General features: G+C 37.5%; 1 protein-coding gene across 1 annotated transcript in view; it reads left to right on the forward strand.

Annotated features, from left to right (window-relative positions):
• The window catches only part of STK31 (serine/threonine kinase 31), a 71,843-nt gene that overhangs the window by 18,042 nt on the left and 26,387 nt on the right, over positions 1–27,414 (forward strand). The window contains exons 10-17 of the mRNA XM_087714375.1: positions 6,544–6,666; positions 14,588–14,764; positions 15,841–15,957; positions 17,618–17,737; positions 18,031–18,162; positions 20,805–20,906; positions 22,251–22,331; positions 22,696–22,818. Coding sequence (XP_087570501.1) covers positions 6,544–6,666; positions 14,588–14,764; positions 15,841–15,957; positions 17,618–17,737; positions 18,031–18,162; positions 20,805–20,906; positions 22,251–22,331; positions 22,696–22,818 — 975 coding nt within the window. The remainder of the gene's footprint in view (positions 1–6,543; positions 6,667–14,587; positions 14,765–15,840; positions 15,958–17,617; positions 17,738–18,030; positions 18,163–20,804; positions 20,907–22,250; positions 22,332–22,695; positions 22,819–27,414) is intronic.

Consider the following 27,414-nt stretch of genomic DNA (forward strand, 5'->3'; position numbering starts at 1 on the left):
TTGGAGTGCCCTGGCAATCTAACCAGCCTTCAGCTATTAAGTGGATCTGCAGGCGCTTTGGAGCTGGCTGGCCAGCGTCTAATGCCCTTCATTGCTGCAGCTTCGCCCTCCAAGCTGACAATCAGCCACCCTAGTTTGATCTCCATCGACAGAATAGCAGATGAAGGTTTGGAGCCACGAGAGGAGCTGGCAGGGCCCTCTGCGAAGCGCAGCAGGCCAAATCCCCCATACCAAGGGAGGAAGGGGAAGAAGGGCACTGGAGGGAAATCATCCCATAGTTCCTCTGGGAGCAAGGGTTCCAGGAATCAGGGAGACAAGAGGCAGGAGGCCCCCAAAGGAGAGATCTGGTAGACTCCAGGCCCCAACTCTCTCTCACGTTTGTGAGGCTGCTTCGGCCTCTCCTCCACCAAGAACAGAGAGAGGGGATTCTCCCTCTAATCAAGGGGACCACTCAACATCCCTAAGTGGTAAGAATTCTCAGTTTGGGTTCCCTGCAGCCTCCTTGGGATACCTGGATTCCCCCAGCTCTTCAATAAGGGAGGAGTTGGAGCCTTTTCAAGGTTGCTTTCATGAGGACTCCTCAGTTCCAGCTATAAGGGAACGAGGCCTGACTTCCTCCAGGTCCAGACCCGCAGAGGACAAAGGCCCTGCTCTCTCAGTGGAGATGAGGGAGGTCATATCCCAGACTATTTCCCAGGGTATGGTTGAAGCAATGCACCAAAAGGAGGCCAGGGGTGGCAGGGGTCTTAAGACCGGTCACCACCAAGTTGAGAGCACCACCAACTCTCTGGGTACCTCAGTCACAACAGAGGTTTCGGTCTGGGAGGAGGAGGAGGAGGAGGAGGAGGAGGCTGCGGACGGGTTTGAATTATCGGAGGATGAGGATATACCTCCCAATAAACCTGGCTTCACAGGCTTCTTCAAACTGTCCTTGTTTAAGGCCATCTTACATAATGCCAGGGATTCCACGGAGTTAAATCTAAGGATAAGGCTGTCCTATCTACTTCCCAGTACCCTAAGGAGGGACTATTTAAAAAGAATGCACCAGACCCGGAGCTCATTCCAGTCCCTGATCGGTTCATGGATGTCGTGCAGCACCAGTGGGCGCAGCCGATCCCAGTGGGGGAGACAAAACTTTGTATCCCTTAGAGTCTAAAATGGAGGATATATTGAAATTGCCAGTTGTGGATGCCCCGGTGGTCTCCTTGACCTCCAACTCGGCTGTTCCAGCAGACCTTTTAGAGGGTCTTAAGGCAGAGGACAAAAGGTCTGAAAAGGCCTGTCATAAGACGCACTAGGTGGCTGCCTGGGCTATTAAGGCATCTACATCCACCTCTTTCCTCACAAAGGCGTCCCTACTCTGGTTGCGACATTTGAGATCAAACCCCCCTCGGAGGCATCTTGCTGGCATCATGATCTCAATAAGATCATTACAGCTGTGGAATATTCTGCAGATGCTTTCTTGAATGCGGTGAAATTCGCCTCTAGAGCGTTGGCTTCCAAGGTGACATCCCGCTGCCTGCTATGCCTCCGACACTGGCAGGTGGACATGAAGGCCAAGTGGAAGCTGGCCTCAGCCCCATTAAAAGGGGAGCACCTCTTTGGGGATCCCTTAGAAAAGTTTTTGATAGAGACGAAGGATAAACGAAAAATCCTCCCCTCTACTTTTAAAAAGAGTGATAAGAAGGGCTCTGGTTCCTTCAGGAAGCAGACCTTTCGGGGCCAGGATAACGCCCAGGCGTCTACCTCCTTTTTCTATCAGAGGTCATACAATCATCTTAGTGATAGAGGCCAGGACAGGAACAACTTTGGCTCCCAGGAAAGGCAACAGAACCAGAGATCCTTTCGGAAGCCATTTTATGGTGGCTCCAACAATCAGTTCAGGCGCGGCAAGTGACCGCCAGAGTAACCCTCCCATCGGGGGTCACCTGCAACTTTATGCAGACCAATGGGAGATTACCACGAACACGTGAATCCTGAACACCACCAGGAGGGGGCTGACGCTGGAGTTTCTAAAGTTCCCTCCCATGAATGTTTGTTGGTTGCCCCCTGTCCAAAAACCCCCTCAAAAGGTCCCTCATGCAAGTAGACATTGACCATCTTCTGCAAATAAACGCCATAGAGCCAGTTCCACCAGACCAGGAGAGGAAGGGATTTTATTCCATTCTCTTCCTGGTCCCCAAGAGCTCAGGCGGGTGGAGAGCTATCTTAGACTTGAAGCACTTGAACCAGCATCTGGCCTACAAACGCTTCAAGATGCAGTCTCACCAATCCATCCTGGACTGAAGGGACCTGCTCACGTCCATCGATCTGAAAAAAGCTTATCTGCATATGCCCATCCACGCATCGCACAGAAAGTTCCTGCCATTTCACTACGACGGGAGGCACTATCACTACAGGGCACTGCCTTTCGGCCTTTTATCCGCCCCCAAGACTTTTACCAAGCTTCTTGCAGCAGTGGTGGCTCACTTTCGCGCCCGTCCCATTCTCCTGTAATGTTACCTAGGCGACATCATCATTCATTCAATGATTCGTCGCCAGGCTCTAAGAGAGGTGCAAATCACCATACGCACCCTACAGAACCATGGGTTTTTGTTGAATCAGAAGAAAAGCCACCTTGACCCGGTGACTCGCATTCAGCACTTTGACACCATAATAGACTCTGTTTCATGCCAGATGTTTCTGTCACCAGACTGGCTATGCAATCTCAGGAACAGACTCTGTCAGTGCCGCTGGGTCAGATTCTTGCCAATTGTTCAACTCTTGCAGCTTCTGGACATCATGATATTTTGCCTAAATGTAGTTCCCTAGACTCGGCTGCATGCCAGGGAACTACAGTAGTTCTTATTGCCGATGCAGAGATCGAAGGCCACCAACTCGCTCAGAAAGATTCGGTTCCCATTGAAGGTGATTTGCTCCCTGAGATGGTGGCAGTCGACAACAGTAGAGTTTTCTATTCAAGGAACCCGACAGCGTCGTGGTCACCTCGGATGCCAGTCTCTACGGCTGGGGGGGGGGCACATTGCCAAGGTCAACTGGCACAAGGCAGATGGTTGCAGACAGAGGCAGCTCGAAGCATCAATTGGCTGGAGCTGAGAGCAGCCAGGTTCGCCCTAAGATGTTTTTCAACCCAACTGATGGGTCGCCATGTTCTGTTACAGACAACATTGCAACGAATGCCCATGTAAATCAGCAGGGTGGCACCCACTCCAGGAGGCTCATGCCAGAGGTGGACGCCCTGGGCTGTTTGGCGGAACAACACCTAGCATCAATAAGAGCGGATCACATATCTAGCACCAGCAATGTCATGGCAGACTGGCTGAGCCGACAGATGATCGACAATTTCAAATGGCGTCTAAATCCAACTCTGTTCTAGCAGATAGTGCAGCAGTTCAGACAGCCACAAGTCGATCTGTTTGCAACTGGAATCCACACTTAGCTCCTGAGATTCTTCTCATGCTACCACTCGCCCCAGGCAGAGGGGACGGATGTGCTGAGGTCCAGGTGGCCCCCAGGTCTCCTGTATGCCTTCCCACCCCTGCCGCTCATCCCGCAAGTAATCACCAAACTGGCAGAGGAGCCAGAATGCTTACTGGTAGCTCCGCATTGGCCCAGGAGGTCTTGGTACATGGATCTGGTCGATCCATCCGCACAGAAGCCGTGAAGAATTCTTCAGGAGCAGATCTCCCTCAGCCAGGTGGCCATCAGTCATCCAGAGCCCTAGTGGCTCCAACTAGCCATATGGCATTTGAGGGGGAGCTTCTAAGGAAACAAAACCTTACTGACAAGGTCATCCAGACCATTCAAGCATCTAGAAGTCCATCTACAACATGTATCAACACCCTCAGGACAGAAGCTTCTTGAAGGGTACGACCAATATTCGACCTCAGGTGATACACAGGTAACTGTTCTGGAACTTAGCATATGTTCTGCGAGCCCTGACCACCGCACCATTTGAACCGATGAAAACTGCCAGTCTTCAGCACTTGACTCTTAAAACTGCCTTCTTTGTAGCAATTACTTCTGCCAGGAGAGTATCAGAGATTGTGGCGTTTTCTGCCAGGGAGGAACTGTGTATCGTCCATCATGATTGGGTCATCCTGCGTCTCGATCCCTCCTTCATACCAAAAGTGAATTCTCACTTTCACAGATCTCAGGAGGAGATCCTCCCGAACTTTTGCCCCAGGTCTAAGCATCCCAAGAAACGCTCTTGGCACAAGCAGGACCTTCGACGAGCGGTCCACATCTATATGAAAAGAACTAGGGACTTCAGGCATTCAGAGTTATTCTTTGTGTCGTTTCAATCTGGGTCGTAAGGTCTCATCCTCAACCATTGGGTGTTGGCTGCGGGCCTCAATCAAAATGGTTTATGAACATCAGGGGAGGACCGTGCCAGGTCATGTGATGGCACACTCCACAAGGAGTGCCGCCACTACAGCAGCCTGGGCGACTCAGATGTCCATCGTTGACATTTGCAGAGCTGCTACGTGGACGTCCCCCACAGCTTTCATCAGAAATTATAAAATTGACACCTTTGCCTCAGCTGAAGTCTCGTTTGGAATACGTGTTTTGCAGCACGTTGTCTCAGCTCCGGACAATCTGGACATGACTTCGGCCCTCCCTGGGACAAAATAGCTTGGGTATGTCCCATGCTTGGCCTCTCCAAGCAGCGCACAGCAGAATGACCGTTGGCTTACCTGAACGGTCATTCTCTGGGCGCTGAGGGAGAGTCCAAACCACCCAGGGTTTTTTGCAGGGTCCAAAGTTTGGCATTACGATTAGGATACCTGAAGGGCGTCCTACAGTGGACAAGACTTCGTTTTTAAACTGACCTCCAGGAGGTAATAGCAATAGCAGTTAGACTTATATACCGCTTCATAGGGCTTTCAGCCCTCTCTAAGCGGTTTACAGAGTCAGCATATCGCCCCCACAGTCTGGGTCCTCATTTCACCCACCTCGGAAGGATGGAAGGCTGAGTCAACCTTGAGCCGGTGAGATTAGAACCGCTGAACTGCAGATAACAGTCAGCTGAAGTGGCCTGCAGTACTGCACCCTAACCACTGCGCCACCTCGGCTCTTCTAGTTTCAGGCAAAGGAGGCGTGACCAAAGAAAAATCTATTCAGTCCTAGGGCAGATAGGCTGTGTTAACCCATGCTTGGACTTTTTCGCAGTTCCCAGAGAACGACCATTCAGATAAGCCAACGCTCAATTTCTCTAATTGCAAATATTGATAATTTGGCTGCTTTTGCTTTCATCTATACTGGCTTGTAAGCAGGTACATGATACAATGTTTGTTATTGCACAAGTATCTGAAAACTGATGTCTTGAATCAATGTCAGTGCTGTATTAGGTTGTTCAAAAACCTGGAGGTAGATGCACTGTAGAGGATTGTTGACACTTCTTGTACTTAAATTCATTTTCACATAATATGATTGACTGCCTAAATTTGGGGTTGTCCTATAGCAATGATGGCTAACGTTTTTCGTCACTGAGTGCCAACCTGCATGCCAGAAATGGCATGCAAAACCATCCTGTGAGGAATGCACAGCCTCGCTGGCGTTTGTGTGTGCAAGAATGCCGAAATCTGGAAGAGCAGTGTTCCGTTGTGCATGTGTGACCCTGACAAACAGCTGGCATGTGCAACGGAAACCTGGAAGTTTGGGTGCCGGTGCGCGTATGCGCAACGAAATGCTGCTCTTCTGGATTTGGAGCTTCTGCGCGTGCAAAGGCCAGTTGACCGGCACATGTGTGTGCACATGAATGTGGAAGAGGAGCCAACGAGGCCGCAACTACCGCGACAAGAGCCGAGGTGGTGCAGTGGTTAAATGCAGCACTGCAGGCTACTTCAGCTGACTGCAGTTCAAATCTCACCAGCTCAGGGTTGACTCAGCCTTCCATCCTTCCGAGGTGGGTAAAATGAGGACCCGATTGTTGTTGGGGGCAATATGCTGACTCTGTAAACCGCTTAGAGAGGGCTGAAAGCCGTATGAAGCGGTATATAAGTCTAACTGCTATTGCTATTGCTATTGCAATCTGTGTGCCATTTTCGGCATGTGTGACCTAGGTTCGCCACCATGATAGTATAGGGTGGTTCTACACAGGAGGTCCTTGATTTAGAACCATTTGTGATTTAGTGATTGTTCAAAGTTATAACAGCACTGAATATAGTGATACTCCTCACACTTAAAACTGTCACAGCATTCCCTAAGTTACATAATCAAAATTTGGATTTTTGTTAAATGGCATTTATTTATGATGGTTGCATTGTCTCTGGATCATGAGATTGCAATTTGTGATCTTCTCAGATGAATTCTAATAAGCAAAGTCAGTAGGAAAAGCCACATTTGGTTAGCGATTGCATGATTCACAACTACAGTGGTTTATTTAACAATTGGGGTAGAAAAGGTCATAAGCTTGGGCACAACTCAGTTAACAACTCCTTTACTTAGCAGCAGAAATTTTGGTTCAGTTGTGGTTGTAAATTGAGGAATACCGGTATCTCTGCTGAAGATGACCTCAATTGTGCATTCTTTTCTGCACAGGATGAAATACAAAACTTGATTCTCCAGAGGAATGAATTGCAACATAAATTGTACAAAGCTGTAGAAGAATTCATTGTGGAAGTGGATGATCTGCCTTGTTCTGAACGCTTAGAAACATTGAAGGTTGGGTCCAAATTGGCATTATACTTATTTTATGTTAATGAGATGCTCTCTAGATCAGATTACAATTTTGTATTATCATAAACAATAACTTAAAACAGTCATGGGCTCATTCTGATATTTCTTTTTGCAAACATTAATATTTAAATTAACTTCTGAAGTAACCTTAGAGCCTCCTGATGCTATCAACAAAATGTCCATTGTGTGCTACGTTTTAATGTGCTATGCAATCTGAGCAGATCATGCTATTCAAAATAGTAATTAGGAATGACATCGGTATAGGCATATGTATGCAGATAGAAAACATGCTGTTCCTGTTTGGGGTCTGCTATGTAATGCAAAAACAAGTAATAATAGACAAAGTAAATTAAAGGTGAGAAAAAGAGAAAGAAAAGTGTCTCTAAATGTACTGCTAGATAACATTTTCTAGTTTCATAAAAAAACTAATATATCACGCTAATTAGTCATTTAAATTTACTTATCTGCTACAAAAAGCTTCTTATACTGAGATCCACAAAGATATTTTCAATTATAGACTAGCTTTATATTTATTCCATATTCTCAATATGGCTGTAATGTGTTCTTTTTAAGCTATACCCAATTTATTGTACACTGCCCTTAGTCTCTCTTTGAGGAAGATTGGCAGTGCAAAAAGGAGAAAAATATATAGATAAATAACAATTTGACTAACTCAAATTCCAAAGCATCAAAAGCATTGGACCCTACAAAGTTGAAGTTTTATATCTCACTGTAAGAGTTGGTTTTATTTTGGAAAAAGAATATCCAGATTAAAAAAAGTAAAACATATAAACATGCATGTGTGAGTTGTTTCTATGTGAATTGTCTTATACCACCATTTGTTTCTATTACTATTTGTAGTATATAATGTTCTTGACACATTTCTATGTACAATATTCTACTACTATTATTCTGTTATATAATATTTGTACTAATATTACTATTGCTACTATACTATTACTATTATTAGTATGATGGTGATATTATTCATTCAGTCGTGTTTGACAGTGTATTCTGTATTTTGTCTATGCATCTTGGTCTGTCTTTAATCCTCCCCTGCCCCAGATTTCTTTTACTGTTTTTTTTTCCTTTATTAATAGGCAGCAGGTAAAGCAGTAGTACTTTCCCCAATTTTGTCCTAGTTTTGCTGTGCCTCTTCTTTTTCTTCCTTCTGCTTCTGTGAAGAAAATGGCATTTTTTATTTGGCTTTTTTCTGGCAACAGTGGCTGCTGTTTCAGAAGCATTCATATTTCCTTTGTTCTCCTTCCTCCTCCACCACCACCTCCTCCTCCTCTTCCTCCTCCTCCTCCTCCTCCTCCTCCTCCACCTGTTTCAGAGTGAAGCATTTTATGAGCAATTCTGCATAAAGAACCCAGAGAGAGGGCTCAAAAAGGGGGAGAGAAAAGCAACACTGAGATGCATATAATTTTCTCTATTCTTTTATAATGACATATCTAAAAATGATTTTTACAATCTTCAATAAAACATTTGCTTTATTGTACTATAAATGTTCAAACCATCCAAGTTTCAAGTCATGTCCTTTTAGCTCTAATTTTTTTCTACCAACATCCACTTTTTCATCCAACTAAATAGCAAGCTGCAAAATACAATTTCAAATAGGGTAATCCCAGGTCTCTTCTTTCTTTTACATCTTGTAAAACCTTCGATTCAATTATTAAATATCATATTAATACCCATATATCTACTTTCAATTTTATTCATCAATTGTTCAATCTTATAATCTCATTACTGTTAAGGTCTTCGTTAATCTTGAAACCTAATAAACCATTTTTTTATTTTTCCTATTAATAATTTCCTTTAACGCAGGTGTGTCAAACTCTTTATAGATATATAATTTGTTTTATTTTTAAGTTCAAAACAAACACAACACAAAGAATCCCCCTTCTTTACATACTGTAGAAAGTGTATCAGTTGGTTACAAAAGACTTTCGTGCATTTCTTCCACAATCATCAACCAATTCATATTAACTCAAGTATTTTAACTCAGATATATTTATACATATTGCCATCATCATACCTCCGTTTTCATTTGACTATAATTGTTTAAACGTCCTTTATCATAAAATATACCAAGATTTAAAACATAACCACATACTGGCATTTAATTTGCTATTTCTAATATCCTCCAATAACATTGAATCTTTATGTCCTATTCTGGTTAAACAGCCATAATATTTAGTAACAAAAATTTCTAATCCTCCTTTCCAAATCACTGTTTACAATTTACATCCAATTTCCTTGTTATACACACACACACACACACACACACACACACACACACACACACACACACACACACACGTTGTTATCATTATCCCTCCTTTATTTGACTATCCTTTATCATAACTCCCCCCCCAATAAATCAAAACTTAACTAAATTTAACTTAGTTCTTTTTATTAACCTTTATCTTTAACCAAAAAATTCTAATCTTCCTTTCATAGGTACCATTCAATATTCATATCCAATTATTACTTATCATAGCAATACATATATATATATATACATTATTATCATTATCAATTATTTATTTAACTAAATCTATTGTCACTAAATTTCACTAAGTTTAACTAATTTTAAATTATACACTCTCATCTATCAACCTGTATCTTTCCAGTAGAAAAACAAAACAAAAAGTCTTCTGCCATTTGTGGTATCAGTCCTCTAATCATCTCCTTAATCAAATTTGTATGGACTCCTCTTTGCAACTCATTGCTTATTAAGTCTCTCATGTAATTTCGATGCCCTTCTTCTGTTTCCTTGATCAGCTTATCTTTAATTGTCAGTGGTGTTATCAATGATGTTGCTAATAAAACTTCTCTTTAAATCCATAAATTCTTTTGTTTTTTCTTCTTCTGTATCTTGTCATCTGGGATAGTGTTCCCCTCCATTTAATTACTCTTTCCATTTCCAGACACAAACCAATCTCCATAGATATCAGCGGATTTGATTTCTTTATGGTCATTTTTCTCTTTGGTTTTTAGGACTCTAACCTCCACTTTTTCCACTTGATAAACATCTCCAACTTCATCATGTTTTACTGTTAGATGCTCTAGATTTTCCAACTTCTTCTCCGTCCTCTCAAATGTGTTTGATAATTTCTGAATTTCTAACAATATCTTTTGCAGATTTAAAGTTTCTTTCTGCTGTTGAAATTGTACCATTATCTCCAGCTGACAAACACCGCTGCTCTGGCTTGGAAGGTTTTTACAAGATTAAGCATAAATTCACAATAAGGTCTTATTTTCACTTTTCTCTGGTTAGAAATATACTTCAAAGGAATATCTGTATGCTTTTCTTCTTATCACTCTTTATAAACAAACGGTGAGACCTTGAAGTGCCAAGCTAGAATAAGCGGTGAGGAAAGTAAAAGTGTTTTGTTTCCAATACACAAATCTCCAGCCTCTGAGTAGCAGTGTTGTCTTTCCCTCAGTTGTTACAATTTTCTTTGTTTCCTTTTGTATCTTTTTTATATTACAAGTTTTTAAAAAAGTCAAATTCGTGAATAAAATAGAGAAGAAAAAGGGAAAAACATGCAGTAATGAAGGAGAATTTTAATCCATAGGTTGCAAATAATAATAATAATAAAAAAGATAGAAGAAGAAAACTTAATCCATTCATTTTAAAAGGCTTGCATAAATTCCATCCATGAAAATAGCTTTTAAAAGGTAAGATAACATACTGTCTAAAACCATTCAAAGCTTAATTTCGCCGCTTATTTCTTCTATTCTCAAATTTAAATTAATTTTAAATTTTTGTAGCCAGACTCTTTTTAAAACACTAAAAATTTCTCACCAGCTGAAAACACTTTCTCTTTCCGTATCCTTCTTCGAGCTCTAAATCATATTCTGTTCTTGAGAAGGCTCCATATCTTTCAGAAAAGTAGGTATACTCTCTTTTCATTTTTCTGTTTCCACACATCCACTAAGTTTACATTTGTCCATCAAAATAGATTTTGGTAATCTATTTTGAGTAAGAAATTTTCTAATGATCTAGCTAGATGTTAAGAAAAAAACCACTCCATTACAATACCCAATTCCAACACCTATTTTAATTTCTCCCTGAGTTTATAAAAATTCACTTTGCCCCCATTTGGGACGTGAATTATTAACACCATAGGTTAGCCCCATGTAAGTAAACCTTTGTCTCAATAAATCTACCATGTTCAGTAGTGAATAGGTGTTCTAGTTTTAGTTGAGGGTTGATATATAAGCTCCATTTGTTTTTTCTTATTCCTGCTGAGAGAAATTTTTCATCCAAATGTTTATAAATCAAATATTTAATATTTTTTATGAATCTGTTCGAGGCAAATATATTGTTTTAATTTTTTTAAGTCTTGAAAAAAATCAATAATCTGCTTCATTTATATTTTATGATATACATTTGTAATCATAATTAAAGTTTAGAAAAGTCAATATCTGTAGAACCTAATTCAGAATTATCTCTTTCAGATTCCTTCTATTTTAATCTTTTTTTGAGGATCTCAAAAACTCCACCTGATCATAATTTTGCAGTCTTTTCTTTCCCACAATTTATAATTATTTTATATATTTGTTCTGCATTTTGAGTTTTGCTTATTTTCTCAGTATGACATACTTCCCCCCTCCCCTTTTTGAACTGTGAGCCGCCCTGAGTCCCCCCAGGGAAAAGGGCGGCATACAAATAAAGGGAAAACTAAAAACTTCTTTCTATTTTATTCCACAAATCTTCTAAAAATGTATTTTGTAACAATTTAAATTCCCTAACAGGTTTAAGGCTTTTTAAACTCTTTTGTTTCAAATTCAGTACTGCATATGTTAGTACTTGTCTCCACAAGATGGCAGTCTCCAAACTTTTTCAAATGTGCCATGAGCAGAGGAGTAGACATACTGCCAAATGTTTTTACTAGACATTTACAAATCTCTGAAATATTTCATTAAAAATAAAAATAAAGGATTCTTTTGATCAGAGTCAAATTACTGTTTGGCATTAATTTTTGAGATAGGTCTCTAATATTATATCAAGACTTAAAGTATTTAATGCTTGCAGTTCACCATTCAAAATCACAGTTGTCTGTTTTTATTCTTTCTTGGAATGGCCTTGCATGTGTTTAAAATAATTTCATATTCAATTATTTTTTATGCCAATGCTTTAGAACAGGGATGTCAAACTCTATTTAATTGCAGGCTGCATCAGGAGTTTGTTTGCCCTTGGGGACCAGGGTCGGCATGGCCTGGTCATCACAGCTGACTGTGTAGGTATGGCTGGTGCCGGGATGGCAAGTCTCCGGAACTGCCCTGCAGGCCAACTCTACAACCTATTGCGGCCCACATATTTGACATGTCTACTTTAAAAAGTCTGATTTTCTTGCTTTAAATATTTTTGAATAGTAACATATGTTTTCTATTTCTTTTCTGCTATATTTTTTAAAAAAATGATAAGCTTGAAAAAAATTTCAGAATTGCAAAACAGGGATAAGATTATGATATACTGCTTACTGGAATGGCTAAATTCTACTGCAATCCAACAGAGTTAGCTTTTCATACTCCTGTGAAAAATGAATGTGAGAATTAATGCTTCAGTGTAAATAATAATGAAGTTCCAGCATGCAGCAGTCATTTTAATATATGCATATTGATTTTTCTGGGATCTGTAACTAAGTAAAAATCAAAATGTTTGTACAAGACTACTACATTCAGAAGGAATAACCTTTATAGATCTCATACAGACATGTTTCTATTTGATGTTTAGTAATTGGCAAGGATTCACCCTGGGGAAAAACTTCTTTAGGAGTCTTCAAGGAATGTTGAAGTTCATTCTCTATAATGAGTCTTAATAGTTCTAGTTCTATAATAGGGATATTTAAAAATAATGAATTGCTTTAATTTTGTGGAATTCTCTCGTGAGTCCTCCAATTAAGGATTTCTGGCAACTTCTTAGTTCAGCCTTTTGTGATATGGAATATTCTTTTTGAGATTAGTGCAAATCTACTTAAGTGTTTATTAAACTTGTCTGCCACCTGACTCAATGGATCTGGATGACAATTACAACAAACATAAATGCAATAATATAATAAAATTTATAAAACATAAAGCAAGCATGTTGAAGTGAGTAATCTCATTCTCCCTTACCAAACACCTAGGTGAAAAGCCAGGTTTTCACACTTTTTTTAAACAACAGCAAAGTGGGGGGGCATCTGGATCTTGGGGGGAACTTTATTCCAGAAAGTAAGTGCATCTTGCAGAAGGTACAGTTCCAGGGATTGAGAAATAACATTGTTTAATTGAAGGAATACAGAGTATGTCAAAATAAAATTAGATGGGTAGATATTGTAGAAAGCATATTAGCTGCACCCTTCTTTTCATGCACTTCAGAGACACTCCTGATTTTTTTTTTATTTCCCACTACTTCATTCTTCCTGCAGATGATTATCATACCTAATTCTGGTTTCAATCTTTTTCAAATAGTATATTGTAGCCATTCACATCCATGATAGTTTGGTATATGTTGTAACTTTAAATGTACTTGAAAGCATGAAATTAGCTTTAGGATCTATATTCTTTTTGCATTTTCCATCTACAAGCATGAAAGGAACTGGATGAGTTGTTTCAATCCAAGGAGTTCTCAACTTACAACCATTGGTTCAGCAACCATTCAAGGTTGCAAAAGAATGAAGTCATTTTATGACCAATGCTCAAAGTTATGGATGTTGGAGCACCTTTATGGTTACATGATCAAAATTGGAGAGTTGGTGACCCACCTGCACTTAGGATTGCAGGAGCACTGCAACTCACCCCACCTGCCTTTCTCTCCCTCCATATTTGCCATTTTGGCTCCCCGCTGATTTTTGCTGCTTTCCTGTTCCCACTGTTGGCAAGGTCGGCCTGGCCTGGCTACTGGGCCACATATGACTGGCTTTGCACGCTGAGGAGGAAAAGGCTTAAAGGAACTCAAGCATGTCAAAACACCCCTTTGCTGGGGAAAAGAAGAAGAAAAACTTAAAGGAACCCTTTCTGCAATGAGCTGGACAGAACTAGGACTGCTCTTTGTTTTTTCTTTTTTTTCTTTTTCACAAAGCAAAACCATTCAATCCAGAAAGATGGTGAAAAGGAGCATTTTGGTGGATTATCTCATTAAGCTGCTTTGCGCTCTCCCCCCTCTTCTGTGCCCCCCCCATGTGAAGTCATACCTTGTGAACAGCAGAAACAAGAAGAGATAGTTGAAGGTCAGCTGTGGTGGAGGGCAGGGTTGCAGGACTATAAGAATGCAGGTTTGTGAGGGTGACTGGGACTGAGTTAGGGCAGCTGCAGCTTCCCATGGTGTGGCAAGCTGTGTTGAAGTCATGTGGTTCTATGACTGCTTGCTGCCCCACAAAAGATGTCTGGAGGGTGGAATAGCTGGTTGTGGAGAGTTGGAAGTAGCCCCTTACCTTACTGAGTCTTGAGACTGAGAGGGATGAAGCCCAGAATGGCTTGGATTGGGATGGGTTTTTGGTAATAACTAGCAAAATTTGCTTAACAGCAAGAGGATTGCTAGGATTGTAGTCGCTAAGTGATATGGTTATGTGGTCTTTTGCTTTATGGCCGAATTGCTTAGCAACCTAAATATCTATTCCAGTTGTGATTGTAAGTTGAGGACTACCTATATTTTATGTATACTTGGAATTCTCTTTCTTCTGCTTTATAGATCAGCAATAGTTACTCTTCTTCCTGATATATAAGTCAGAAATAAAAAATATCTAGCCCATAAGCCAAACATTTCTTACAGATCACTGCTTCAGGTTTTGTTCCATATAGTTACTAGAGGAATCAGCATAAAGCCAAAGGAGCTTGCTTTATTTTATAATGTGTTATTATGATTCTTTGTTGCTTTTATCTTAGTTTCTTTGTTATCTGTTTTGATATTCAGAAGTTGCAAGGATCTTTGGAGGTTGCATATGGGCAGTTTAATGAAGCAGAGAATTCAGAAGTGTTTGAAGAGTTCTTTGAATGGAAGAATGCTAGGCTGGAGAAATTCAGTCGGGTTAGGAATGCTACAGATGCTTCCTTACAAAATCTTGTATTAAGTTTCAGCAAGATAATTCAGGTAAAAAAGATATGTCTTATATATTAAAAAAAACTTTGTTCAAATTTGCAGTTAATCTACATTTATATTAAAAGTCTGTTTAGAAGTTGTGGTCTAATTCTTTTTAGATTTTTTTGGATCAGACAAATTTGCAACTTTTCAGCACTGCAGCTAATAGTCATCTGGAGAGAGAAAAATCTCATTAAAAGGCAATAAAATGTAGAAAAGTAACTTGCTTCTTTTTTGCTATGTGTATGTACTGCAGCTGAATCCAAACAAGGAGATAATTGTTGCTTTTGCAAAAAATAATACTACATTGGAAGATCCAAAATGAAATACTTCATTATATAAAATAGCCATTAATATTTGAACGGAGAATTGTTGGTTGAAAATAAAATAAAAAACTGCCACAGTGTCTTCAGGAGAAAATTAGTATCATGACTTAATTTAAAATGACAGCTGGGCTGCATTCATATTTTATTGGGGAATAATATTCAGCTGTGATTGACAATATGAAATGGAATCACGTTAAATTGGTGCAATGATTGAACAGCATTTGATGGGATTTGGTCTAAAAGAAATTGAGGTGTTTCAGATCCTGTTCCATTGTCTTGGAACCATGATGCACACACACTGCATGCCCAATTATACCAAGGAGAAAGCAAGATCCATTTCTCAGAGGCAGATCACGTTTCCTTTAGTGTCTTGCCAGTTGAGTTTTAGCTTATTCTTTCTAGTATCAGATAGCAAAACAACTAAATACTTGTTCCAATCTTGTCATCAAGAGCGAATGGTTGTTAAAAAAAGCAGAGATTAATCAACTGAATACCCTCAATTTGAGTGTTGACAAGCTGCATTGGAGTGTGATGGCTTTATTTGCAAGTCAATGTTGACAGTAATTTTGGGAGGACTTAGCTATTTATTTTTTTGCTTTCTTGCTTAAAAAGATAAAGATTGCTTAAGGCAGAATGGAACCAATCTAACATTGCAATTTTCTAATTCACTATTAACTTTTTGAGTAATCTGTCTGGAATTACTTTGCAGATTAATACTACTATAGATAACCACTTTTTGTTTGTGTCTCTTTTCCTGTCAAGTTTTTTGACCTAGGGTCAGCAATATTAATGAAATCTGAGGATGTAGATTTCAATGTAGATGAAGTTCTTAAGAATGCCGAGCATGATATTTCACAAGAATTTGACATGTTTCTAACAGTAAGATATGTTTATTATATTTTTTCTTTCACATAAAACTCTCAAAAGTGTTTTTTTTCCAAAAGGTGCAACTGGACTGTTTTTCCTTGAAGAAAAACAAAATGTTTAGTTTCTCAACCAAGAAACTTCATCAGTTATGATGGGAGAGAGAAGAGTGGGATGGAAGATAGGTACTGACAATTGAGAATGGATAAAAGAGGGAATGAAAGGATAGGTTCTGACTGGATTGTGATGGGGTGGATATGAAGACACTAATAAAGGAGAATATTTGTAGCTCAGGGTTGACATGAGAAATCCTTGATGCTCTCTGAGCTTTCTTGCTTTCTTGCAGGTGTTACATTAGCCATTAGAGTGCTAGCTCTGATGATGTTACCTAGTTTGAGTAATGAAATGTCTACAAGAAAACAAGCAAGCTCAGAGCACCAAGGATGGAAGGATGATGTGTGTGTGTTGGGGGAGGGGGGGCAACAAATATAATCCTTCTCCCACCCACCTCACCCAGTCATAAACTATCCTTCCATCCCAACTATTGTTTGATAATTGTCAAGATTGTGGATGCTCCTTATTTCCCAAAGTTATTCTCATAGTGTATTGCCATAGCAGTCTGACATATCATTTATTGCTTCACAATCATGGTATGAATATTGTATATCATGAGGCACCATACAGGGGTTTTGCAGTGATTCAGTTTTAAATAGTACATAGCAGTTGTTGGTAATTCTTTAAAAGAAGCTGTATCTCCTCCTGGATTCATATGGATTATACTGCAGCATAATCTCAGAAAAAATACATCAAATTTTAGAAATGCTGACAACTATAAATTCTAAATCACCCTTTCATCCTCAAATCCAGATCTCCGGGGAGCTGGAATAGGAGATGCTGAATATTGATAGTACCTTTTAATGTAACAAGATGTTTAGAATACTCTCATTACCTTTATATGGATTAAAAACTTGGTTAAACCCCAGGTCTTTTTATGCAAAGCAAGTTGCTGTTAGTTTTTTGAAAAAGATTCCAACCTGCTTCTCCATTTTTCTTCAAATTTGCAGAAAGGGGCTAGGGATTTCTCATCTGTATATAAAAATACGTGAATTTCAGCTTTTAGTGAAACTTGCCTTTCAAGACATCTACTACTAAACATTAAATCATGAATTAATTCAGTAGTAAGAATACGGGTTTATTACAGTGTTTGTAATAAAATATTAAAATCATAAAGCTAACTATAGCAGTAAAAAATAGCATAGCATATGGGTTGTCCTTGGGTAATGACTGTTTCTTTAGTGACTGAAGTACCAACTGAATTTACAACTGTTCCTCGAAATTAGAGTCATTGCAGCTTCCTTGCAAATGTGATCAAAATTTATCTTTTAGTCTGATTCTGTTACAAAGATGTGAATGCTTGGCATTCATTTATTGAGTTCATTTTGCCATACTCAGCCTTGTAACCTGCTTGATCAAGAAGTATGGATGTAAGTTTTGTAGAATATTATGTTTTTGTTGATATTTATATGTGTGAGAGTTCTTTTTATGAATGGTGTACTTTCTACATCAAAAAAAATTAATCTCATATTTTTTCATTTAGAATGCACTTCATATTTTAAAAATCAACACATTTTGTAATTTTGTTATTATAGATATTTATTGTTCTAATTTCTTTCAGGAGTTAGATGAGAAAGATAAAAAAATCATCTTAAATATGTATAGTTTGGTTATGTGGAAGATCCTTCAAGAACAAGATCTCATAAATACATTGAATCAAAAATATCTTGAAAGTTGTGAGGTCAGTTGTCTAGCTGCTGCTTTATCATATCCTACAATATAGAAAGTTATTAACAGCTTTTTAAAAGATACTTATGCATCTTTTTCAAAAACTTCAGTAGGGAAAAACATTTAATGAGTCATATAAGTCTAATAGTATACCCAGCCTTTTTGTTTGACTTAAAATGTGATCTGAAAATGTTAACACTTACATTGTAATGCAATTTGTGTATAAGGAGTAATATTCCTCAAAGTATAGGAGCTTTTACCATTTGAAGAAATCGATTCTCATTAATAGTGTGTTTTCTTTTTCAGTTCAAAAACCAGATTGTGGAGTGGCTAGATATAACTCCTAATACTGATGATTTGTTACTGATAAAGAAGAGAATGAAAAACATGAAGGCTAAGCTGAGGTTGAAATTAGGAGAAAGAAATAACTTGGAAGAAGTATGGAAATGCTATTTTGATGTTTTAAGATAATTCTTATTTCTTATTTTCAATAAGAAATAGTGCATGATGACATAGAAAATGTTGCTTTCTAGCTTTGGAGAAATGTTGTTATGGACATAATTTATACAAACAAATCCAGCCTAAATGAAAGCTTAAAGGGATTTATATTAGAACAAAGTTGGAAAGAAACAAAAATGGCAGATTTCTGAACAAATTAATTTGCACATAGTGTTTCACATTGCTAATGCTCCTTGTTCTTGATTATTGCAATTTGAGAAAGTATACAATTTCTTCATGTATTATTGATTATTCAGTTGAAAACAACAGATATTCCATTTGTCTTGCAGCAGATTATCATGACTCCTGAATGGATATATTAAACAGTATGAGATTGGCAAGCTGTGCAATGTTGATTGTACAGTTAATGTCGAATTGGGATAAGAGTTAAAAGGAGCATACAGGCATTAAGAAACATGAAGGGAGAACTTGAATAAGAAAAAAAGTACTATATAAGTATCCAGGGAGAAATTTAGTTAGAGGGAAGTATCACCTTCTAGGATTAATCCAAATGTCTGTTTCATTCAGCATCCAATTTTTTATAATGACTAAGGAGACACATCTGAGAAATAAATCAGTGTCAAGTGATAGTAGTTCTCCCCACCACCACACATTAATACCTCTTGTCTTGAAAATTTAAGGTGGCCATATCTTCAGTTAATATAAGCATTCCCAGTATTTTGGCTTTCAGATCCTTATTTGTATATGGTATCTTTGTGGCCGGAAGTATTTTGCAAATTGTATTTAACAACAGCTGTCATCACCTACCGCCACATTAGCTGATGTTGTTGGGGGTATAAAAGCTATCATAAAACTAATTGAGAAAGTTCCAGATTGTAAATTCAGCAGAATAAGTAAATTCCACAGAAATGGAAACTACATGCTTAGAATTATCTAATATTTACAACATTCTGACCTCTAGAGAGATCACTTTAAAGGAAAAAGCCTAATTTTAATTATGGAAACATAAGCATTTTGTGTGTCATAGACATAGAATCATAGGACTGAAAGTGACCTTGGAAGTCTTCTCCACACCCTGCCCAGAGCAGGAAACCTTATACTATCTGGATCAAATAGATGTCATCTTTTCTTGAAAAACTCCAGTGATAGAGCATCCACAGTTTGGGGAGGCAAGCTGTTCCATTGATTAATTGTTGTTGTCATGAACTTTCTCTGGATTGGATTTCTCTTTAACAAGCTTCCACCCATTGTCCTGCTCTCAGGTGTTTGGCAAATAAGTCAACTCTTCTCTTGATTGCCCCTCAAATACTGGACGTTAACAATCATGTCATCCCTAATTGTTCTCCTTGTTAGGCTAGATGTATCTACTTCTCTTAACCATTCATTATACAGTTCAATTTCCAAGCTTCTTGTAATTTTTGTTGCTCTTCTGTACACACTGACTAGAATATTAGCATCTTTTTTATGCAGTATTCCAAGTGTGGCCTCACTAGTGTAGTATAGAGTGATGGCATTGTGTCTTGTGATCATGATGATGCAGCTTTGTTGATTTTTGTAGCTGACTAAAGCTCTTTCATTGGATAGTGGCTGGTAGTCACATGAATGGAAGGTATTATGGAGGCCATCTAGTTCAGTCCTTTCTGAGGGTAAGAAATCATCATTCCATCTAGATAAATGACTGCCGAACCTTTGTTGAAAAACCTGGTGATGGAGTATCTATAATCCCAAGATAAGGTTTTGCCACTGCTTAATAGCTGTTATTTGTAAACCAGTCAGAAAGTGTTGAAAGCACTGTACATCAGTATCTAACTCTTAAGTGATATTGTTAATGTTATAGTTAGGAAATTTTTCCTGATTTGAGTTTGGATCCTCTCTAGTGGGTTCTCTGGAGCCGAGGAGAATAAATCTGTAAACTTCTAGAGCTCCAAGTCTTCCCATACTTGTGCCTTGGGTGCTGCAGGATATTTTAAATTTGGACCTAACTATTTAATAAAGGGGACTTCTAAATATATATTGTGGCCTAATGGTACTGTGATTATTAGTATCCTTAGAGACTCAAAAATTAAGTCTTTAAGGAAACAGTAAACCAAAAAAATTTGGGAATCTCTGTTTAAGTCCTTTTCTAGGTTCACATTGCTCTTCTCTGTACTCTTTCCAGTTCCATGCTGTCTTCCTTAAATTGTGGTGAACCAAACTGGACAAAATACCTTTAGGCCGAGTCTAACTAGTGCAGCATATAATAAGACTGTTTTGTTTAGATGAATAAAAATGTTTTTAATCCTTTTCAATATGTGGTTTATGAGGCAGATACCTTATTAATTGTTATTTGGCCATGAAATTGAATCTATGTTGTTTCTGAGAATCACCTTTTGTCTCAAGAGTATCTTCAATATGTAAATAAGAAAGAAAACCTGAAAGAAATTGGTATTAACTTGATCAGGTGAAAAAGGAGAAAGCATATTTGATATGGTGACTGGAAATTAATGTAATTTTAGATACAAAAAGAAGGAATGGGAAGGTGAAGAGAAAGAAAATAAGTAGTATACCAAATTTATAGTGGGTATATTACCTGGTGAAAATAAGACTATTTTTTTGAAGTAGTAATTTTAAAATTTCTGTAGACTGATAATTACAGCAAGTCTGAAATGGTGGAAATAAAAAAAGAAATCAGTGTACTACAGGATAATATATTTCAAGACATATATAAGGAACAAGAAGAATATGTAAGTATTCAGTTATATTAGCATCTTTGAAATAAGTCATTTTCTGGTCCTGGAATTCATTTTAAGTAATATATGGTGTAATGCCTATGAAATTAAGACAGATGTCAGAGTTCCCTCATTTCAAGCAAAATTATGGCCATCTGTGTGTTATAAACTAAAGACTAGTAGAGCCAAATTATACATTGTTTTCATATTTATAAATGGATATGGATAAAGCTGAAAAATTGTATTTTTGTTCATGTTCCTGCTAAATATATTTCCAGGAAGGAAAAATTGAATATTTCATTCAATATTTTTGATTCACATTTAATTTATTTACATAAAGAATTTATGAGACTACCCACTTCATCCTAGGGCAGCTAAGAATACAGGGGGGAAAAAGAAATAAGAAGAAAATAAGTAATTTTCTCAATTTTAATTAATATTTGATGCAAATAATACTTTAATGTTTTGAAGTAATAATTTTAAATTTATGCACTCAGTCTGATGATTACAGTGATTTTGAAATGGCAAAAACAAATACAATGCTACCAAGGCGGCAAAAAAGTTTCAGATAAAATTTACCCCAAAACATACATATTGGGCTCAGCTAATATCCTTGCCCTAATGCCCTTGAAAAGAATAAAGTCTTCAGGCTTTCCAAGAAGCTACCAGGTCAGGAACATCTGAATCTCAGAGGGAGCCTGTTCCATACTACAGATTAGAAAATTGCTCTCTGGTTTCACCAACAATCTTGCATTTTATGGAACTATAAAATGGCAGTAGATGGAAAGTAGATATATTTTAGAGATTGGCTGAGGATCAGTGCTCATGCCCCCTTTTTTCTGAAAAACTGCCTTATTTGGAGAACAAAATTAGTGGTGGATACTACCACACAAGGATTTTTTCCTCTTTTTCTTTTTTTTAGAATCAGAATTTGTTGATAGATTTGGTATCGGTTACAATCAAGAAGAATCTGATCATTTCCCCTCTGGTTGTAAACACTACAACCAGAGGGTTTCTACTTTGTCTTCGTTTCTAAGATTACAGTCAAGGATGATTGATTGTGCAATAATCCATGCTTTGAATTGTCATCACATGCTTAGTTAAAATAGCTGTAAACAACTAGAGATGCTGCTGTACCGAAGAATGAAGACACAAGTGGAGCTCTTTGGGACAAAGAGTTTCTACTGACACCAAATAGTTAAATCTTCTGCACTGAAAGTGGAGGATAAAGAGAGACTTAATTATCCATTAATATTTACCTGCTCATTGCAGATTCACCATTGTGATACTACCTAATGAACATGCTTCCAACATACTGCTGGATATTGTTTTTATATAAATACTTTTTTTCTAATTTAGGAAAAGCTAATTCATCTAGTTCAAAACATTTTCCCTGAGCTGCCATTCCTTCATCCTGAAATAGGAATTTTGAAGTATATGGTAAGGTCAAAGTTTTCTTTACAAATATAGATATATCTTTGACAAAAGCAATTTACAGTACTAGATGTCTTATAGCAACCCCAAAACAAAAGTAATGGGCTTAAAAGTTCAATCAAACAATCTGTAAAGCAGAGGAAAAGAGCTGGCTTTACTTTTTACAAGAATTCTGTGCTGCTGTTTGTTCCAGAGCAGGAATATTTTTAAATGTACCTCTTTGTCTTATAATCAGCCTGTTATGCTATGCCTTCTGAGTAAATAGAATGACACAAAGCTTTTTACCACCATAAATGGAATGCACAGAAATATCATGTACAGATCTATGAACCAAAATTGAGAATTATCTGCTTTAATTCATATTCCCCAGAACTCAGGAGGTCTGATTGTCAGTTTAGAATTTGATCTCTTAAATGCTGAGCCAATGAAGGAACTGAGCATAAAACGTCCAGTGATGTGCTCCACAGTTCAAGGACAAAAGATTCTCCTGAAGGTATGCTTTCTGAATGATTGGCTTGTTTTTCTCCTCCATACTTACTGCTAATAAAAGATTAGCTTTTAGGTAGAATTAGGAAATATTAAAATAGCTGAGTTTATTTTGGAGCTGGTGACTATATTTATATAGTGATATAAAAAGTCTATACACTGAGATGTAAAAAAATCAGACCAAGATAAATACTTTCATAATAGACTTGGGTAACTGATATATTGTTAACATTACTGTCTAGATACCTAACTCATTGGTTAACCAATTAATTAATTAAGTATAAACTATTCAAAAAGTTTAGGGATTAATGTAATAGAACTGTATAAATACTCTAACAGCAGCTAGAAGGTACTGGAACTACAGATCAAAGGGGGAGAGCTGAATTAAGTTAAATGGCAACAAGAATAGTAACCTTAACTAAAGGAAGCAAAAAACAAACTTCTCTATCCACTCCGGTGAGGGAAAATTTGAATTTACTTTATTTGTATGCCACCCTTTTCCCTGAAAAGTCGCCTGAGGGCAGGCAGACGGGAGATAAGACAGCCTCAACTTCACAAGGCCAGGAGGTAACAATGGACTCTCTGCAGGAAGCAATATTGAAGATGAATGAAAACATCACCAAAGGCCTGGAGGGAGTAAAGAACGAAATGAGTGAAGTTAAAAATAATATGGGGAGGATTGAGGAGCGTGTAGGGGCTATCCAAACAGCTTTGTCAAGGAATGAACAGGAAATCAAAAATGTTAAGGGGAGAACGGAAGTAGCAGAAAAAAGAATAGATAAGACAGAGGATAGACAGGAATCCATAAACACAAATCTGGAGGAGGCCATCCTCCACCTAGAATTAGAGAGATCAGCGTTTTATTTGAGACTACAAAATAAGAAGCGAGAGATGAAGATCTTCGGGAGCTGATTGCAGAAATTCTGGGACTATTCTGGGAAATTCTAGTTCTTGACAGGCCGAAAAATGAGGTCATTAACGAATTGGATGAAGTTTATAGAATTAACACAAGCTTTGTGAGACGTCATCGACTTCCGAGGGAGATCCACGTGAGGGTTCTAAGAAGACAATTGAGAGAGGATATTCTAAGCACAATAAGAGGGGACTCATTAACATATAAAGGTAAAGAAATTCTTATCTTAAAGCAGATCCCCCGGAGAGTTAGAGAGAAGAGAAGGAAATATAACTTCCTCTCCTCACAATTAAATAGACATAGAATCCAGTTTCGATGGCTCCTTCCGGAAGGAATGCTAGTAACATGGAGGGAAAAGAAGTACCGGATAGACACCTTGGAGAAAGCTCAAGAATTCCAGGAACTTTTTTTTTTTTTCGAACAGAACTTTTTTATTTTTCTTTAAAAAAAACACAAATATGTCATCATTTGTCAATCATTAAGACATTGAAGTACAATTTTTTTTGTAGATCTAAATGCCATCTATAGAACATCTTGTAAAAATTTTCTCAGATTTTGAGCTTGTGTAAATTTCACATTTCTTACCCAGATTCTTTCCCATGTATCCAACATTATTGGTTCCTCAATATTTTGAGCCCATTTTATCATACAATCTTTAACTAATTCTGTTTCCGAATCCATCTGTATTAATACATTATATATCCTCTTTATATGCATTAAGCTTTGATCTCTTATTTGTTTAAACAGATTATCCTCAACTTGAATAAAACCAATTTTTTGATCTATTTTCCACCTAGCCTGTAATTGCCCATACTGGAACCATGTTTGAACTACCTTCTCCTCTTTTAATACCTCTAAAGATTTTAATTGTAATACCCCCCTTTCCGAGGTAAGAAGCTGTCTGTAAGTAATTCTGTCCTGTTTTTGTGCTGTATTCATATTTTCAATTGCGTGTCTAGGAATTGCCCACATGGGTATCTTGTCATTTAATTTATATTGGTATTTCTTCCAGACCCGCAATAAAGCATTTCTTAAAATATGACTTTTAAAGTTCTTATCCAATTTTTTGTTGAATAACAGGTAAGCATGCCAACCAAATACCAGATCGTGTCCCTCAATGTTCAATATTCTATCATTGGTTAAATGAATCCAATCACTAATTACAGATAATGCCACTGCATCATAATATAGTTTTAAATTAGGTAGTTTCAATCCTCCTCTCTCACGTACATCTTGCATTATTTTCATCTTTACCCTCGGCTTCTTTCCTGCCCACACAAATTTGTTGATACCCTTCTGCCATTCTAAAAGGTTCGCATCTTTTTTAAGTATAGGTAACATTTGGAAGAGAAATAAAAATTTTGGTAAAATGTTCATTTTCACTGCTGCTATCCTACCCAGCAAAGATAAGTGCAATTTCTCCCATTTTTTCATCTCTGTCTGTATGCTATGCCAAAGTGGTTCATAATTATGCTTATATAATTTCCCATTTGAAGTTAAAATGTTAACTCCAAGATATTTGACTTTTTTAACTACCTCACATCCTAGCATCACTCCTAATTCTTCCTTTTGTTTAATATTCATATTTATAGCTAATATTTTGGTTTTTCCTAAGTTTATTTTAAAGCCCGACACTTGACCATATTGATTAATCATATTCATTAAAACCATACTGGATTCCTGCGGTTGTTCCAATATTATGACCAAATCATCCGCAAAAGCGCGGACTCTATATTCTTGCTGCCTAATCTTGATCCCTTTTAAACCATCCAAGCCCCGTATTTTATTCAACAATACTTCCAAAGTTATAATAAACAATAATGGGGACAAAGGACAGCCCTGTCTTGTACCTTTTCCAATTTGAAAAGAGTCTGTTAGACTTCCATTGACTATGATTTGTGCTGTTTGCTGTTGGTATATTGCTTTAATTGACTGTAAAAAATTATCTCCTATCTGCATTTTTTGCAGTATCTTCAACAGAAATTGCCAGTTAACTCGATCAAAGGCCTTCTCAGCATCCAAAAATATAAACGCAGCAGGGATCTGGTTGTTCTTTCCCAAATATTCTAATGCATTAATAATTAATCTAACATTACTTTTCATCTGTCTCCCTTGTATAAAACCTGTTTGGTCCGTATGTATCAATTGTTGAGTGACCAACATTAACCTATTTGCTAATATTTTAGTAAAAATTTTATAATCTACATTCAGTAATGAAATAGGTCTATAATTTTTGGGTTGAGTAGTATCTTGATCTTCTTTGGGTATCAAAGATATAAACGCTGTCTTCCAAGATGGAGGGACTTTACCTTCCATTTGAATCATATTAAATAATTCTCTAAGAGGTTCTACCATTTCTAACTGTAAGTTTTTATAGTAAACCGCTGTCAAGCCATCTGTAACTGGTGCTTTCCCTGACTTTAATTGCTTAATTACCTGCAGGATTTCCCCTGAGGTTATTGGTTGATTCAATTTTTGCCTGTGTTCTTCTCTAACTGAAGGTATTTTCTCTTTGTCTAAATATTTGTCTATGTCTAAACCATTAATTTTATCCCCTTTATACAGTTCTGTAAAAAATTCCCAGAAAGCCTTTTGAATCTCTTCCTGTTGAAACACCTCCTTCCCTCTGTAAATCAGTTTAGATATATTTCGAGTTTTCCTTTTTTTCCTAATCTGATAAGCTAACCATCTGCCAGGTTTGTTTGCATTACAAAAAGTATTGTGTTTTGCATATAATAGATTAGTAGCCACCTGGTCAGAGATCAACATGTCAAATTGAGATTTTAATATGTTAATAGCTTCCTTAACCTTTGTATCGTCTGGGTTCATTGTTAACTCCAGCTCTTTTCTCTTAATTTCCTCTTCCAGTTCTGTTCGTTTTAACCCTTGCTTATTTCTATGTGTTTTATTTATATTCATCAAAACTCCTCTCATATACGCTTTGCTTGCGTCCCATACAAATTCCATAGATGTACCCTTATTCATATTCAAAACAAAATATTCAGATAGTAATTTTTTACAATCCTTAATATACTTTTCATATCTAAATAAGTTTTCATTCAATCTCCAAGACCTTCTTGCCTGCACTACCCTTCCCAACTCCATCCAAACTGGGTTATGGTCCGAAAGGATCCTAGCTGCAATCTTCGTTTTCTTGACCCTAGAAAGCAAATCATTAGTGGTTAGAATAAAATCAATCCTTGAGAGGGATTGATGCCTGTCCGAGAAGAAAGTGAAGTCACGTTCCTCTGCATTTCTTTCTCGCCAAATATCTCTCAATTCAAAATCATCCATAATGTCAAAGAAAGATTTGGGTAACTTTGCTCGCGTCTTGGTATTTAGGCGGGAAATCTTCTTATCTCTCTTAGTGTCTATCACTCCATTCCAGTCACCCAATAGTATACAGGAACTATAGTCCCACTGTACTAATTTAGCATGAAGATTTCTATAGAATCTATCTTGCTGTTGATTGGGAGCATAAATTCCCAAAAGTAATGTCTTTTTCCCTTCTAAGATTAAGCCTAAAGCAATATATCTTCCGAAGGGATCTGCTTCTATTAATTCAGCTTTCATATCTTTTCTTAAGTATACAACTATACCATTCTTCTTTTCCATAGCAGAAGCTGCAAAATGTTGACCAAGTTTTGAGTTGATCAAATATTTTTGATCAGTTGACTTGATATGAGTTTC

This window comes from Thamnophis sirtalis, unplaced genomic scaffold (assembly GCF_051295495.1).
Source record: "Thamnophis sirtalis isolate CommonGarterSnake01/CBP01778 unplaced genomic scaffold, rThaSir2_p1.2 scaffold_4, whole genome shotgun sequence".
Lineage (NCBI taxonomy): Eukaryota > Metazoa > Chordata > Lepidosauria > Squamata > Natricidae > Thamnophis > Thamnophis sirtalis.